At 40.9% G+C, this 17,380-nt stretch overlaps 1 protein-coding gene across 1 annotated transcript; it reads left to right on the top strand.

The window, feature by feature from the left end:
• The first annotated feature begins 15,181 nt into the window (after positions 1-15,181).
• On the top strand, positions 15,182-16,705 carry LOC118730538 (olfactory receptor 8S1). The gene has a single exon (XM_036458589.2). It carries the CDS (start codon positions 15,770-15,772, stop codon positions 16,697-16,699), a length of 930 nt encoding a protein of 309 aa, XP_036314482.1. The 5' UTR covers positions 15,182-15,769; the 3' UTR covers positions 16,700-16,705.
• The last annotated feature ends 675 nt before the right edge of the window (positions 16,706-17,380 follow it).

Genomic DNA, 17,380 nt, shown 5'->3' with positions numbered 1-17,380 from the left:
TAACATGTGGTCTATCTTTGAGAATAATGCCTGTGCACTTGAGGAAAATGTATCATATATTCTGTAGTTTTGGAGTGAAATGTTCTTTCAATGTCAATTAAATATATCTGATTCAGTGTGTCATTTAGAGTCACTGTTTCTTGGTTAATTTTTTATCTAGAAGATCTATCCAGTGATGTCAACAAGGTGTTAAAGTTTTCTACTATGACTGTATTGCTGTTGATCTCTCCCATAAAGTCCTTCAGAAGTTTTTTTTAAATACATTTAGGAACTTCTATATTGGGTGCATATATGTTTACCAGTGTTATACTTTCCTACTGGATCAATTCCTTTAGTATCATGTAGTGACCTTTGTTGTCTCTTGTGATGGCTTTCATTTTGAAGTCTATTTTGTCAGATATGAACATTGCTACTCCAGCTTCTTTTTTCCCCCCAATTTCATTTGCATGGAAAACATTTTTTTTTTCTATCCCTTCATCTCATCCTGTGTGAGTCTATTGTTCTGATGTAGGTCTCTTGTAGACAGCATATAGTTGGGTCATGTTTTTGTATCTATTCAGTCACCCTGTACCTTTTGATTGGAGCATTTAATACATTTACATTTAAGGTTAATATTGATAGGTCATTATTTATCGCCAATTTAATTTTATATGTCTCTCTCATTTTTTTTCTTTTCATTACAGCAGTCTCTAGCATTTCTTACAGTGTTGGTTTGGTGGTGATAAAATCCTTTAGACTTTTTTTTTTTTTTTTTTTTTTAATCTGGAAAGCTCTTTATTTCACCATCTATTTTGAGTGATAGCCTTGCTGGATATAGTAATCTTGGTTTCAGATCCTTGCTTTTTATTACCTTGATTACCTCATGCCATTCCCTTCTGGTGTCTAGAGTTTCTGATGAGAAATTAGCTGATAGCTTTATGGGAGCTTCTTTGTAGGTAACAAATTGCTTTTCTCTAGCTGCCTTTAAGATTCTCTCTTTGCCTTTACTTTTTTTACATTTTAATTATGATGTGTCTGGGTATGGGCCTGTTTGAGTTCTTGCTTGGGAGTCTCTGTGCCTCCTGGACTTGTGTGACATTTTCCTTAACCAGGTTAGGGAAGTTTTTTGCTATTATTTCTTCAAAAACTTTCTCTATCTCTTGCTCACTTTCTTCTTCCTCTGATACTCCTATGATGTGAACATTGTTACATTTCATGTTGTCCAACAGCTCCCTTAAGCTATCCTCCTGTTTTTCTTCCTTTCTTTCTTTCTTTCTTTCTTTCTTTCTTTCTTTCTTTCTTTCTTTCTTTCTTTCTTTCTTTCTTTCTTTCTTTCTTTCTTTTCTTTCCTTTTTCTTTTTTATTAAATTATTATCTGTGTACATATTTTAACATTGCCCCCCCTCCCATACATACCCTCCCTCCCCAGAGTTTTGTATCCATTTGTTGTATTTATATGCATGTATACAAGTCATTCGATTGATCTCTTATCTTCCCCAGATCTCCCTACCCTCCCTGCTGTAATTTGACAGTCTGCTTGTTGCTTTACTGTCTCTATATCTATCTTTTGATTCATCAGTTTATAATGTTATTTATTATCCATAAATGTGTGAGGTCATGTGGTATTTCTCTTTCATTGACTGGTTTATTTCACCTAGCATGATGTTCTCCAATTCTATCCAGGTTACTGCAAATGATGAGAATTCCTTCTTTTTTATGGCAGCATAGTATTCCATTGTGTAGATGTACCGTGTTTTTTGATCCAATCATCTGCTAATGGGCACCTAGGCTGTTCCCAAATTCTAGCTATTGTAGATTGTGCTGCTATGAACATAGGGGTGCATATATCCTTTCTGATTGGTGTCCTCCTGTTTTTAATTGTATTTTTTTTCTTATTGGTTTTCTGATTGCATAATTTTTATAACCTGTTTTCTAATTCATGGATCCAATCCTCAGCTTCCCCTCATTTGCTATGTATTCCTTCCATTGTGTTCTTAGTGCTATGTCATTCTTCATTTCTGACTAGCCATTTTCATAGTTTCTCTATCTTTTCTTATGCTCTTGAGAATCCTTGTAATCATTATTCTGAACTCTATAGCTGATAATTTATCTCTACTTCATTTATCTCTTCTTCTGAAGAATTCTCTTGTTCTTTCATTTGGGACTTTTTTTTTCTTTTTTTTTTTTTGTCTCCCCATTTTGGCCTGCCTGTTTGGGTTTGTTTCTATGTATTAGGTAGATCTGCTATGACTCCCAGTTCCTAGTGCAAGACAATGCCAAACACTGTTTATAATTGGCCCTGAGTACCGTTCAAAGCTATCAGCAACCAATAGTTTGTGGCTGTCTGCTGGGGCTGGGTGCCTTTGGAAAGGATTAAGATGTGCAACAAGGTCTGCTTTTCCTAGCATGGGGACCCAAATTAGATCAGGCAAAGACTCAAAGCCTTCAGAGACCTGCCTCTGCCTATTGTCTGGTTGTTGTTCAGTCTTCATTAGTCTCGGGCTATTGACCACAGCAAGGCACAGAGTCCACAGGATAAGGTGAGAGGTTTTCCAATAGGGTAGGGAAGTTGCTTCTGCCCCAGGCAAAAGCTACCTGGATGGTAAAGGTCTACTGGAGAAAGAAGTCCTCTTCAGTATGAGGAAATGGTTCAGCACAGGAACCCAGGGTGGTTTCCCTCTGAGCTCTAACCTCAGAACCCTAGCTTTAGATTCTCCTCACACAGTTCTAGTCTATTCTGCCCTCCCTCTGCCTGAGCTCAAGGTGAGTGGCTGCACATGAAATTTTGAGTGTTGATGCTTTAAGAGAGAGCCTATATTTCCAGCCATCTCTCCCTGCTTTTCACAGCCAGATGTTATGTGGGCTTTCTTAGTTCTGGTACTCTGGGATGGGGAGCAACGCTTGGGGTTTAGACCCCAGAGTTCTTAGTGGGAACCCCCCACAGCTGAGATATTCCTCTGGAATTTCAGCTGCTGTCTTTGGGAGCACTTCCACACTTTGGCACTTCCACACTTTCTACCAATCTCATTGTGGTCTCCAGTTATCAATGTTTTTTTTTGGGGGGGGGGGCGCCTCTGATTGTGTGATTTTTTTCCTCCCCTGTCTTTTAATTCATGGATCCAAGGATTCATAGGAGATCCTTGTTATCAGGATTCTCTCCAGCTAGTCTTTAGTTGATAATTCAAGATGGTTTTTTTCATGTTAGTTGTTCCAGTTTGGTCTGGGGAGAGTGTCAGTATAGCTTTCCCTTTCTCTGCTGCCATTTTTGAACTCTGAGACTCTGGCCTTTTAAAATGGATAGTCAATGGCACAGAATTAGTCTTCCATCACTGTATGTGACCAATTGTGATGGAATCTACTGCACCCCAAACTGGGATTCTTTTGCTTCATCTCTGATCTTTTCCCTTTCTCCATTATGTTGCCTGTTAAAACCATTTGTTCAAATTAGGGTTCCTAAATCTCCTTTTACTTATTATGGGCTGAAGTTCTTTTATATTTTGCTAGAAAGGCAAATACCATTTTTAGATGTGGCAAACTGGAAAAGCAAGTGCGGGTAATTGAGATTGTCATCTACTCCTCCTTAGACCATTGCCTTGTAATCCAAGTTTTTGCTAAATGGAGATGAAGTCTGAAAAACTGTGACCTTAACCCAAAAATACTTTGAGGAGAGAGAGAGAGAGAGAGAGAGAGAGAGAGAGAGAGAGAGAGAGAGAGAGAGAGAGAGAGAGAGAGAGAGAGAGAGAGAAGCATCAATGATGAGAGAGAAGCAACCCCATCCCTCACTGGGCATCAAGCCCAATACCTGCGCATGTGTCCTAAACAGGAATCAAACTATGACTTCATGGTTCATAGGTTGACTCTCAGCCACTGAGCCAAACCTGCCAAGCAAGTTAAGTGTTTTAAGTATTAATAGGTAATGTCTTGATGGCTTGATTTCTATCCTATATAAGTCAACAAATATTTTCTAAATCTAGAATATTCACCCAGCTGGCTTCTGAACAATTGCACTGAGTGAGGCTGAAGGCAATTTGTAGATATAATTGGCTGGAGCAAATCATGCCTCAAGGGCATTTTTTCTCTTTTGTGCATTTCTGATTCTTTTGTGGAGAGAAAGCTGAAGACAAAGTAGGCATCTGGCCAATTTCTTCAGAAGTCTCTAGATGAAGGAGGCTAACATCCTTGCTGTCAAGCAATTGTTCCTAGGCTCAGACACTGGGGAACTGCTTCCGCAAACTCCTCTCAACTCAACTTACTGCGATCTGTTGAAAGAGGTTGAAATTGCTGGGTCCTGAAGAGACAACAGTTCAGTGTGCCGTAACAAGACCCCCAGACACTTGGCAGAATCTTACTCCCCAGTAATCATTCCCTCAAAGGGCTGGCAATGCTCAAAGGGATCACACTTGCTTCTCCCAGGACAATATTTCAGTGCCATTGTGAATGTAGAGAATGCCAAACACAAAGAAGACCCAAAGCCAGAGATGGCAGTGGACTGGGGAGGCTCACAGCCTTCTGGACATTGAGGCTGACTTAGGCATTCCCCTAGAGATAGGATCAGATGAGCCAAGGGCTATCAGAATAATGTCGCTAGCGGAGACTCTGGAGACACAGTTTTCTCTACTGCACTAGTTCTCAAAATGTAATCCTCAAACAAGATGTATCAGGCTGCCTAGGGAATTGTTGCAGTCAAGGTTTCAGGCTTCATCCCTGGACCTACTGAATCAGAAACTCTGGGGGTGGGCCCAGCAACACTGCAATGTTTTAACATGTGATTCAGATGCCGGCTAAAGTTTGGTAGCCACACCTGTGGTTGTTGTTTTTTTTTTAAAAAAATTACCAAACACACAGTGGGAGGAGGAGAGCCATCTATCAACTATAACGCTCAGGGGGGAAAAAAACAAACAAACCAAAAACTGCTTCTCTTTGCATTCATTTAAGTTTATGGTTCATTCTTTGACTTCTAGGATGAGACCCTGATGATCAGCTCTCACCCTAACCCAGCCCCAGGTTGGTCAGACTCAATCTAATTCCATCATCTATGGAACGTCTTGTATGTGCTGAAGATTTTTTTTAAAGACCACATAAGAAAGAAAACTAAATATTAACCTTAAGGTGTGAGTTAAGAACTATAAACAGTGCCTGGAAACCACCAAGAGGGGAAGGTTTTTAAAAATATATATTTTATTGATTTTTTTACAGAGAGGAAGGAAGAAAGATAATTAGAAACATCTATGAGAGAGAAACATCAATCAGCTCCCTCCTGCACACACCCCACTGGGGATGTGCCCACAACCAAGGTACATGTCCTTGATATTTTTCTTCTTGCTTTGTGTTTAGAACATAGCACATTCAAACTAGTTTCTCCATTTGTGTGTGTGTCATAACATTGCTTTCAGTCCACAGGCCAACACTCTATCCACTGAGCAAAACTGATCTTGGTGAGGGGAAGGGTTTTAATAATAGGATCAAATCTAAATATTAAGCATGGTATTACAGATTCTTTGCTGATTGGTGCTCTGCAAAGAATCTGTAATACCAGGATAACATATTTTCTTTTGTGAAATGTCATATATCTATATGTATCTGCCAATGATAATATACTTTCCTTTGATTCTAAGATGCACATTTTTCATATTTTAGTGTTTCTGAAATTCAGATGTATCTTATAGTTTAATATGGTTTATTGTGCTTGACAAAAGAAAAGGAAAAAAATCTACAATTACTAGATGGTTTACTCTTTTTAGTAAATGACAACTTACAAGTGAAATATATTAACAACTAGAGGCTCAGGGCACGAAATTCATGAATTTGGGGGAGGGAGGAAGGTTCCTCAGCCTGGCCTGTGCCCTCTCACAGTCTGGGAGCCCTTGGCTGATGTCCGACTGACGGATTAATCTGTCAGTTGGACATCCATACTGCTGTTGCAGAGGTGGAAAAGCTCCCACCACCACAGCTGCTGTGCTTGCCAGCTGTGAGCCAGGCTTCTGGCTGAGCAGTGCTCTTCCTGTGGGAGCACACTGACCACCAGGGGCAGCTCCTGCATTGAGCATATGCTCCCTGGTGGCCAGTGTGCATCATAGCGACTGGTTGTTCTGCTGTTTGATTGGTTTACATATTAGCCTTGTATTATATAGAACTAGTGGCCCAGTGCACGAAATTTGTGCACAGGGGGGTTGGTGTCCCTTAGCCCAGCCTGCACCCTCTCCAATCTGGAACCCCGCGAGGGATGTCTGACTGCCTGTTTAGGCCCAATCTATATAAATGAGCAGTCAGACATTCCTCTCACAATCCAGGACTGCTGGCTCCCAACTGCTTGCCTGGCTACCATCCTGATTGCCCCTAACCGCTTCTGCTTGCTAGCCCGATCATCCCTCAGTCACTTCCCTGCCTGCCTGATTGATGCCTACCTGTTCCCCTGCCAGCCTGTTTGCTTCTAACTGCCCTCCCCTGCAGGCCTAGTCCCCCCCCAATGTCCTTCCATGTAGGTCTGGTCACTCCCAACTGCCCTCCCCTGCTGGTCATCTTGTAGTGGCTATCTTGTGTCCACAAGAGGGCAGGATATTTAACCACATAGGGGTAACCATCTTGAGTGTAGGAGTTACAGTCAATTTGCATATTACTCTTTTCTCAGATAGGATAGAGGCCTGGTACACAGGTGGGGGCTAGCTGGTTTGCCCTAAAGGGTATACCGGATCAGGCTGGGGGTTCCCTTGGGGCGTGGGGTGGTCTGGGCAAGGGGCCTGTGGTGGTTTGCAGGCCAGCCATGCTCCTCTGGCGACCCAAGCAAAGGCCCTGGTATCTGGGATTTATTTATCTTCTATAATTGAAACTTTGTAGCCTTGAGTGGAGGCCTGGGCCCACCAGGGTGTATGGAAAGCTTGGCTTCCTCCATTGCTGGGGAAACCCAAACCTCCTCCTGTTTGCTCCATGGCTGCAGCCATCTTGGCTGGGGTTAATTTGCATACTCTCTCCTGATTGGCTGGTGGGCATGGCTTGTGGATGTAGTGGAGTGATGGGTAATTTGCATATTACTTTTTTATTAGATAGGATAAGCAAGTACTAATGGGTCCAATAATATGCTAAATATGTGTACATTTCATTTAATCACCACAATCAAGGTCTGATGGGGGCAAGACCAAATTCATTTTCCAGGCAAGGAAATGGGAGAAAGAGAAGTAGCCTGCCCAGGTGCAAGGAATAAAGCAAGCCCCCAAATTCAAGGGTCCTAGTAAAACACAAAGCATACTCGGGATCCAGGCAGTAAGGCAGATATCTTTACTTTTGCAGAAGGGTGCACAGCTCATGGTCTGGGAGTACACCCACCCTGAGCAGGTCCCTTTTGCCACGTAAAGTAATATAATCACAGGTTCCAAAGTTTAGGGAGGGGACATCCTTAGGGGGCCATTCTGTTTATTATAGGGGGCTATGTTTGACTTTATGGTAGTTGTTATCTATGGTGGAAAAAAGGTTGAGCTAATGGTATAAAGAAGACTTCAAATCTATAATGTCCCATTTTTTTTTAATGAATCAAAGCAAATATGGTAAAAGTTAAAATTGCTAAGTATGAATGATATATTTCAAGACTTTATGCATGTTTGAAAAATCACATAATATAAACATTTAAAAAGTAAGCAACAAAAGACATTGGAAAATACAGAAAATAGTGTTTTATGCATCTCAGGGTGTACAGAAAATTCACACTGGTTTCAGAGATCACTAGTAAACCAAAGAGATGCTTCAGAAGAGTTGTTGATGCAGAAATGATAGTCAGGTAATACAATTATTACTTTAATATACTTGGGTGTGAGAAAATGAGAGAATTTAGTCAAAAGCTATAGGGTATTTGGAAATGAAAAATTGTTTTCAGGAAAAAACAATGTTATGACACACACACAAATGGAGAAACTAGTTTGAATGTGCTATGTTCTAAACACAAAGCGAGAAGAAAAATATCGATGAGAAAAATAACAAGTTTGAGGGAACTAAGTCCCAGAGGAAGCAGAATGAAATAATATCTAAAGCACAGGTGGAGGCATTCATCTTGGATTGAGATGGAACCTCTCCTGTAGTATATTAGCTCAGGCTGCCATAACAAAATACCATAGACTGAATGGCGAAGATTGAGAGAAAGCAGCTTCTCTGGCCTCTTCTTATCAGGGAGCTAATCTCATCATGAGGCCCCTCCCTCATGACCTCAGGTAAACCTAATTATCACCCAAAGGCCACATTTCCAAATGCCATCACATTGGTAGTCTTTACTACAGCATATAAATTTGTGTGTGGGGGGGGGGCGGGGGGGGTATGCGGGAGAGGGCAGCACAATTTGTTACGAAGCGAGTCCCCAAGAGATGGACCACCGGAGCCAATTTGATTAAGCATGCTAGAATTTATTAGATTCGAATCTGGACTCAAACCATGGCTGACGCAGCAGCCGGTAAACACCCAGGTAAGAGCCCCGATGGAGGGGCAGTCCCTCCAGAGCGCTCACACAAAAACACAGACAAACACACACCTACCGCGGCCAGTCAGGCTCTTCGGAATGGGGGTCCCTCATGGTCCTGGCTGGGGATTCCAGTCATGATCCCCAAGGACCACCAGGGAGCCGAGTCCGATGCAATAAACAAAAGAGCCATCTCCATGCTAGCATGGGCTATTCCACTCATGCCGGCAGCATGGCGGAAGAGAGCGAATTTCGCCCAGTCCAGAAGTTTTATTCAGGTCGGTGATGTCACTGCCTCGGCTAACCCTGATTGGCCCCTCAGGACTAAATTCTAAAGACTGGGGACAGCCAGCAGGGTTGGTTCCCAGTCACACCCTGCTTGACATTGGATGTGGCCCTATCTTGCCCATAATACAAAAGCAGAACTAAAGGTTATCTACAGTTTCTACCCCTGAAGCTACTGAGTCAGTGGGAGTCAATCTCCTGCAACTACCCTATTGTTCAAGCAAGTAATCGAAGGTCGAAGTCAGATAGCAAGGTTAAAATTCAAACAGCAGTTTTTACCCAAGTATGAGTGCTACCATATTTCACAATTTAGTCCATAGCTTGTAGCACACTGAAGGACGGAGTAAAAATAGGTGTTTGTATACAAGGGTATCTGATCACAGGTAGGATGATAAGTTAACATGTGGTTATATATCGGCCATAAATGCATAGAGTGAAATCTTCAAACTCTTAATCTATAGCAAAAAGAAAAGAGAAATAGCAAGGTAAGGGGAACAATGAGAACTCTGGCATACTGTGGAAAAGAAAGTCAAAATTAGTAAGGAAAGAAACATAGCATACGGATGGACACTGTGGTTACCTATTTTATTGTTATTGTACCCTTTTACTTACTAACAACACTAACTTTATTTAGATACCCGGCACCAGGGGAATTTCATTATTGTCTAAACTAGGGGTGTTGAACTCAATCAGAGAAGGGGCCAAAATCTAAAATCCAGCCTAAATCGCGGGCCGAATGGTTTACTGAGCAGTCATAAACTGCCATTGTGATGGAAACGCAGCGGAGTGCAGTGATGACAGCGCGGTGCGGGCCACATTGCAAGGCCTGGCGGGACGGATTTGGCTCGCGGGCCTTGTGTTTGACACATGTGGTGTATGGGATGATGCTCCAACCAACAGTTATCTGGCCAGACCCCCCCCCCCCCCAGCCATAATTATTCTCAAGTGAAAATAAACTTTCTTATGAGTTAAATTATGGATATTTAGTTTTTTTCTTATTTTCAGCCAAATGCATTATTACTGATATGCAATGCAAACATAGAAGAAGAAAACCAGCTAAGAGGAAAATAAACTAAAAATTTTTAAATTATTTGCTTATGCTTCTTTTGATAGAAATATGTAATACGAACATTTGTTTAAAATGGGTTGGGAGGAAAAATAAAATGATAAAAATTGGGATTGGAGAAAAAGTCAGACAAAAATAGTAATGTAAACCAAATAAGGCCTGGGGGAAAAAAATCAGTATTATAAAACATGTAAATTAATATGTAAATTAGCAATACCTAATCCTATTTAATAAAAGACCAATATGCTAAGTGTCCAGTCATCTGTTCAACCAATCAAAGCATAATATGCTAATGATATGTTAACGCCACTCAACCACTCACTATGGCATGCACTGACCACCAGGGGGCAGACGTTCCAACCAGTAGGTTAGCTTGCTGCTGGGGCCTGGCCAATCAGGACTGAGCAAGACAGGCTGGAGCTCTCCTGTGATTCCTCTCTGGCTGGCCAACCTCCTAAGTCCCTCCCCGGCTCCTATCATGAACCAGTGGTCTCGCAACCCGGGACCACTTGGGGGATGTTGGAGAGCCAGTTTCGGCCCAATCCCACAGGCCAGGCTGAGGGACCCCGCTGGTGCACGAATTCGTGCACAAGGCCTCTAGTAATAATATAAAGGGCATGTACTGAAACAATATCATCGGGGACTTTCACATCTGGAAACTATTAATTAGGTAATTTGGACCAATATGCATTTAAAAAAACAAAAAGCTGAGCAGCATATTTCTAAGATGTGCTCTGAAGATATCGGAAAGCTAAGAAAGCAGTGAAGAATTATGGAGTCATCCTCCCAAAGAAAATCCAGGGATGTAAGCTCAGCTTTTGGGGCTCTCTTTTCCCCATTGGGTTATCTTTAAGAGGTGGTTGAAGATATGAGAAATTATTTTGACAGTTTCCTAAAGTTAATGGGAAAAATGGATTTCAGGAATCACCAAGGTGTGCATAGAACCTCAAAGGACAACAGCTTGAAGTAAAGTTGGATTGGAAGCAGGCTGGCTTGGCATGGGCTGAAACCCATTTTCATCTCAGCCCCTGATTACACAGAATGATCCAGAACTGATGATGCCCATGGTAAGCAAGGGAAAATTCTCTCTGGATGAAGAAACTACAATCCAGAGTCTTGAGTGATTTCCATAATTTCATAATAATATCCTGTTTTTAATAGAAAAAAATTAAACAAGAATATGGGGAAACAAAATCTAGGGAAGTTGGAAATAGACCCAGATACACTACTTTAAAATTTAAACTATTTATGGAGACTTAAGACAAGATTGAGAATTTTGGCATAATATTTCTGGAAACTACAAAAATAAAACCTTAGTAAAAAGCCTAGAAATAAAAAACTTAATCACTGAAATTAAGATTTTAAAGTATAAATTTAAAGGAGATTAGACATTGTTGAGAGTATACTAGTGACACATAAGAAGAAAATATGTAGAGCAATGCACAGGAAAAAAAAAAAGATAATATGAGATACATTATGTATAGAATGCAGGCACCATACATGTATCAATACATGGAGTTCCAAGGAAGAGAGAAATAAAAATTGTAATAGAAGAGAAAATGGGGCAATATGTAAGATAATGGCTGAAAAATTTTTAAAACTGAAGAAAAATTACAGGGTGCCTCCAAAAATGTATACACACTTTAACAGTTGATAGCTTAATTTTGAAAATGAAATATATTTCAATAAACACTACCTTTACAATTATTCAATGTATGTGTATACATTTTTGAGGACACCCTATATACCAACTACAAATGCTAGAAGTCCTATAAATAAATCCCATATATGATAAATAAAGTGAAAGTCACACATTTTCACATAATAATAAAATTACTAAATCAAAGGAGATAATGCTAAAAACGCAAGCGGGGGGGGGGGGGGGGAAGACAAATTAACTCCAGAGAAGTACAAGTAGATCAGATATTTTCAACCATTTTCATCTCATGGCACATATAAAAAAATTACTATAATCCTGCGGTACACCAAAAATATATTATATTTTTGACAAGCTGACAAAAGTAGGTATAATTTAGATTAATTCATACTGGCTGGCTATTGTCATTTTCTTGTTTGACAATAAAAAGGAAAAGAGGTCAGTACCCTGGCTAAAAAGTCAGGTATTGATAGTTTTAAAAACTTGTGGCACATCAGTGTGCTGCAGCATACTAGTGGAAAATCACTGAATTAAACTAACAGTTGACTTCAGGAGAAACATTAGATGAACAAGGAGACAGAGGATAATGAGATATCTTAAAAGTACTGAATAAAAAAACCACCCCGCCATTATGATTTTATTTCTAGTGTATGGGATGATGTTTAAGGATGAAGGTGAGACAAATACATCACTAGAAGGCTTGAACTAGAGGAAAAGTAAAAGGAGAAAGAAATGCTCACAGATGGAAGTTCTTACTTTCTTCTGACCTATCCTGATTCGCTAATACTTTTTAACTTTGTCTAATTTATGCTAAACTCATCCACTGAAATCCAGTTTAAGCTTTTGAATTTGCAATTGCAGATATAGGGGGGGAAAAATTGAGCAAAAAAGTCAAATGTGTAGGTAAATTTAAATTACTAGTGACCTAATAGTGTTTCTATAATAGTAATTCGTTACAATATATAATAATTAAACCCATGACAGCATTAACATGATCTAAAGTTAAGCTGTGAGTCACTGAGTTTCAGTGGGAATTCGCACTGGGATCTTCCGGCACTCATTTTTGGCTAATGAGCACAAAGTGTGCTTTGGGCTGAGCTTCCCAGCAATCAGGATGGACCTAGACCTCCCCTGGGCTTTCAGGTCTTACCTTGCCAACCTATTGGGCACCTTCACCGCAAGCCCGTATGAATGGCTACACCTGAGCCGCCTTTCTTAGGAAGGTGCTTTCAGCAATGCAGTAACAGTCTCAGACTGTGTGATTGTGCTGGAGGAGGTATGAAAGAGTTGCTGTACTACTTGCTAGTCATTTGAAATTTTCAAGCTTTTCTTTGTCAGTTTGTGGAGACATGAGGGGATAAGGGTAAAAATGCTGTCAAAGTTTAGAAGAGCTTGCTGAAGCCTTTATTTGCAGAGGCTTTTGAGAACTGTGCTTACATATTTCTATTTTTGCACAAAAAGTCTCCCATAGAGAAAGCAATGTCAGTTCACATGATTCAATGTTGTGGAACATTTTCTGTCTTGTGAATTTCTCCTGAGCTCAGAGTCATGTCCACCAACTGGAAAAACAAGACGCACTCAGTGACAGGAAAAGACAGAAACCAGGTAATGTTTTCTCTGTTCTCTGATGGTTTTCTCTGTGTTCCCTGTAGCACCCCTTCACCCTCATTCCCACCACTTCTCGTCATTCCTCATCAGGCACTCGGTTCCCCCTCAGTCCTCTCAACTTACCTTTATTCTCCTGGTCTGGAGGAGGAGAACATTTCTCTCTGACAGAGTATTTGTTTCTGTTACCTTAAATGTTTTGATCTGCTCCTCAAAACCACTTCTTTTTCTCCTTTTGGGAAAATTACACACTTGGATTGGGGGTGAGGACAAGAAAATCTAATAATTCTTTGGCACCTCAGTTGTTTTCAGTACTGTACTTAAGTTAGTAAGTTAAGAACTCACAACTTTCCAAAGTAATTGCTTTTAGTCTTCATGTTACACGTGGGACAACTGAGATAAGTCTGTGTGCTGTATTCCTTGTTTCTTGTGCTGAAAGCCCACATTATATCGATACCAGAAACCTGGGGATTTGGGAAGGCTGAGAGCTGAGAGCTGACTGTTACGGTTGGGAGATCAGAATACCAGAGATAGCTTTTGGGCACCTCGTGACTAAAAAATAACCCTCTATAAGCTCTTCAAACATATAGGGTCCAGAAACAAATCTTTCATTATAGTTATCCCTCCTAATTAGGTATTCTGTAGTATGTGGTAGTTCAGAGCAGGGCAAAAGACACAGCTTTGGTACATACCTTTCCAGTGGGTGAAATTTTTATCCAGTATCCTTTCTACACCTGGTGTCATGGGAGTCTAGGACATCCAAATCCCTTCCTGGTTTCTAATCAGATCTGTTCTCTGTGACTCCTCTTCTCCTGAGTCTCATCCATTCCCTTACTCGTCCACACATTCACTCTGTTTTTAAACAACACTTTCGAGCAACTCCTTTGAGGCAGTTACAATTCTAGGTGCTTCTGCATTTCTCAATCTGAGATTAACTCATCTTGGACGGCTTTTCTTTGGAAATGACCTAGCCAGCTAACTCCACCTAATTGTGACAGGAACTGAAAACATAAAGTGGCAGCATTCTCAGAGCTGTTTCCATTCCACATCTGGACTCACCAGTCTGAGTAAGAAGCATCGAGAACAGTAAAATTGTAGCAGCAGGTGAAAGTGATGATTTAATTTACTTCTGTGGCCCCTCCAATAGCTAACAGAGTCCACCTCTACCTGTGAGGGAGTCTGGCCCGACAGGATGCAATTCCAGGTTTATCCTCTGCAAGAGTTTCCTGCTTTGGCCTTTATTTCTAAGAGGGGACATTTCCTCAGAGATCAGGGAATTTCTAGTGCTAGTAGTGGGGCCCCATTTGGAGATGAGTAGAACAGAGGGGAGCTTGCTTTCTGTGCCCTCTGAAATGATAACAGGCGGTTCTCTGTCTGTATTTCATGGTTTGCTTCCTTGTTTTTCCAGCATTTTCTGCCACTGGCATACTGTTCTCCGGATGAATCCAGTCACGTAGCTAGAACATGAGTGGTGAGTAAAAGAAGAAAAATAAAATAATAACAAAAGATAATGCAATTGCCAGATGACTGGAAGTATTTAGGCTTTTACAATTTATCCATGTATTTTCCTCTTTTAGAAATCAAGGAGGAGATCTATATCAACAGGAATTTTTAAACTCCACCTTAATATAATATTTTCACACTGATATTTAAACTTATTTATCTTCTGGACTACTGGATTTTCAAAGGTTTTTCTTTAACTCAGTGTTAGTTATTGCTCAACGAGGCGAGAAGTGGAAGTACTGTGGAGTAGATTCCTAAGAGCAGCTTTAGTGCTGTGTGTTGTTTGGATAAACAGTGGGGAAGAAATCATGGTTTTTGAGAAACTGAATGTGCTGGTCTTGTAGTATGAACACAAGATAAAGAGCAAGACATTAGGGTCAAGAATCTTGACTCAAGATGGTGTGTTAATAGTGTTGAAGGGTTATCCCGAGCTGATGTAATCTCGGCTGTCAGATCACAGTTGGAAAAAAGGGTCAAGCATTTGAAAGTTAGAGTGTAGTCTATATTTACAAGTGGCATGAAGGCTCTGACAAGAGCTGACTCTGAACAGATCATACAAACGGGCATGGAGATTATGACCAGAGTATGTTTTCAAATCTGTCAGCAGTTTTTTGTGATAAATTACTTAGTATCTGGGATAGCTCTGTGCTGCTTTGTCTCTAATTAACCCCATTTCTCTTCACTGGGCAAATGTCCAGCCACTACCCCTCTTCATTTTCCATTAATGGTCTCATTTAAATACTCAGTGAATAACATAAGCCATCAGATGAGAAGCTTCCTTCCTAACACCAAATCTACTGACTTCATGCATGTTTGATGGATGGAAAAAACCTATTCTCACTTAAGGCTGTCCATGCTCTGCTTATGCTGTGACATTCACCTGCTCGAGAGACACCATTTCTGCAATTGTATCTCATTCCTTCTGGAATTTCTCTCTTTCTACTGGATTATTATCAACTGTTTACAAATGTCCTTGTGTATATTTAACAATAAAATAACAACAAGTTAACTCTAAGACATTACAGAAAGAACAATAAGTGTGAACAGGGAGTTGATCTAGCGTTGGGGTTTGGTAGAAAAGATTATAACAGGTTTTAGGAAATCTAGAGACTTAGCATTTCAGAAATACACTTTTGAGTAGGCATGAAACTTTGTGAATGGAGAATAGGGTTAAAACACTGAGATATCAGACATTAGCAGAGGCTTCCCCCAGTTTATTTCTGACATTCCCAGGAACATGCTGAAGGCAATGAGGAACCACAGTGTCATCTCTGAGTTCATCCTCATGGGGCTGTCTGCGGACCCCCAGACCCAGGCTCTGCTCTTCGTGCTGTTCCTTGTTATTTACCTCCTGACCCTGATGGGCAATCTGATGTTGCTGCTGGTGATTGGGTTTGACTCTCATCTTCACATCCCCATGTACTTTTTCCTGAGGCAGCTGTCCTTCCTCGATCTCTGCCACTCCTCTGTCACTGTGCCCAAGCTGTTGGAGAATCTGCTGTCTGAGGAGAAAACTGTCTCAGTAGAAGGCTGCCTGGCTCAGGTCTTCTTTCTGTTTGCCTCTGGGGGCACTGAGTCCTGCCTACTCACTGTGATGGCGTATGACCGCTATGTTGCCATCAGGTCTCCTCTGCTCTATGGCCAGGTGATGAACAGACAGCTCTGTATGGGGCTAGTGTGGGCCTCATGGGGTTTGGCTTTTCTGGATGCTCTCATCAATATCCTTGTAGCTCTCAATTTAGACTTCTGTGAGGCTCAAAATATCCACCACTTCTGCTGTGAGCTGCCCTCTCTCTACCCTTTGTCCTGCTCTGATGTGACTGCAAGTTTTACAGCCCTGCTCTGTTCCAGCATCCTGCATTTCTTTGGAAATTTTCTCCTGATATTTTTCTCCTACGTTCGCATTTTGTCCACCATCCTGGCCATCAGCTCCACCACAGGCAGAAGCAAGGCCTTCTCTACCTGCTCCTCCCACCTCACTGCAGTGATCTTCTTTTATGGCTCAGGATTTCTACGCTACCTCATGCCCAATTCTGGATCCACTCGAGAGTTAATCTTCTCCTTGCAGTACATTGTGATCACCCCCATGCTGAATCCCCTCATCTACAGCCTGAAGAACAAGGAGATGAAGGCTGCTATGAAAAGGATGTTGAGAAAATGTTTCTAGTGCTTCAAATAACACCAGGATGATGAGGATTCTGGGTAGAACTGCAATAAGTAGTGCATGGATATTCAAGCGAATTCTCTGATGTCAGGATCTGTAATGTGCCCTACAGCTTTTCTTTCTTTCTTTAAAAAATTTTTTAAAAATAAATCTTTATTGTTCATATTATTACAAATGTTCCTCATTTTTTCCCCCTCCATTGCTCCCCTCCACCAGGTTCCTACCCTCTGCCCTTTCCCCACCCCCTATTGTCCTCATCCATAGGTGCACAGTTCATGTTCAGTCTCTTCCCGCACGCCCTATTCTCCTTTTCCCCAAGAATCGTCAGTTCACTCCCCTTCCATACCTCTGATTCTATTACATTCACCAGTTAATATTGTTCATCAGATTTTTTAAATTCTCTTGGTTTTTAGATTCGCTTGTTGATAGTAATGTATTTGTTGTTCATAATTTTTATCTTTATTTTTTTCCTCTTCCTAAAGAACCCCCTTCAGCAATTCATATAATTCTGGTTTGGTGGTGATGAACTCTTTTAGCTTTTTTTTATTTGTGAAGCTCTTTATCTGAGCTTTGATTCTGAGGGATAGCTTAGCTGGGTAGAGTATTTTTGGCTGTAGGTTCTTGCTATTCATCACTTTGAATATTTCTTGCCATTCCCGTCTGGCCTGCATGGTTTCTGTTGAG

Source organism: Pipistrellus kuhlii, unplaced genomic scaffold (genome assembly GCF_014108245.1).
Source record: "Pipistrellus kuhlii isolate mPipKuh1 unplaced genomic scaffold, mPipKuh1.p scaffold_m20_p_3, whole genome shotgun sequence".
Lineage (NCBI taxonomy): Eukaryota > Metazoa > Chordata > Mammalia > Chiroptera > Vespertilionidae > Pipistrellus > Pipistrellus kuhlii.
This window is presented reverse-complemented; position numbering and strand designations above follow the sequence as displayed.

What these genes read in the sequence shown, in the direction of transcription:
- LOC118730538 (XM_036458589.2), top strand. Translation starts at nt 15,770, where the DNA reads ATGCTGAAGGCAATGAGGAACCACAGTGTCATCTCTGAGTTCATCCTC.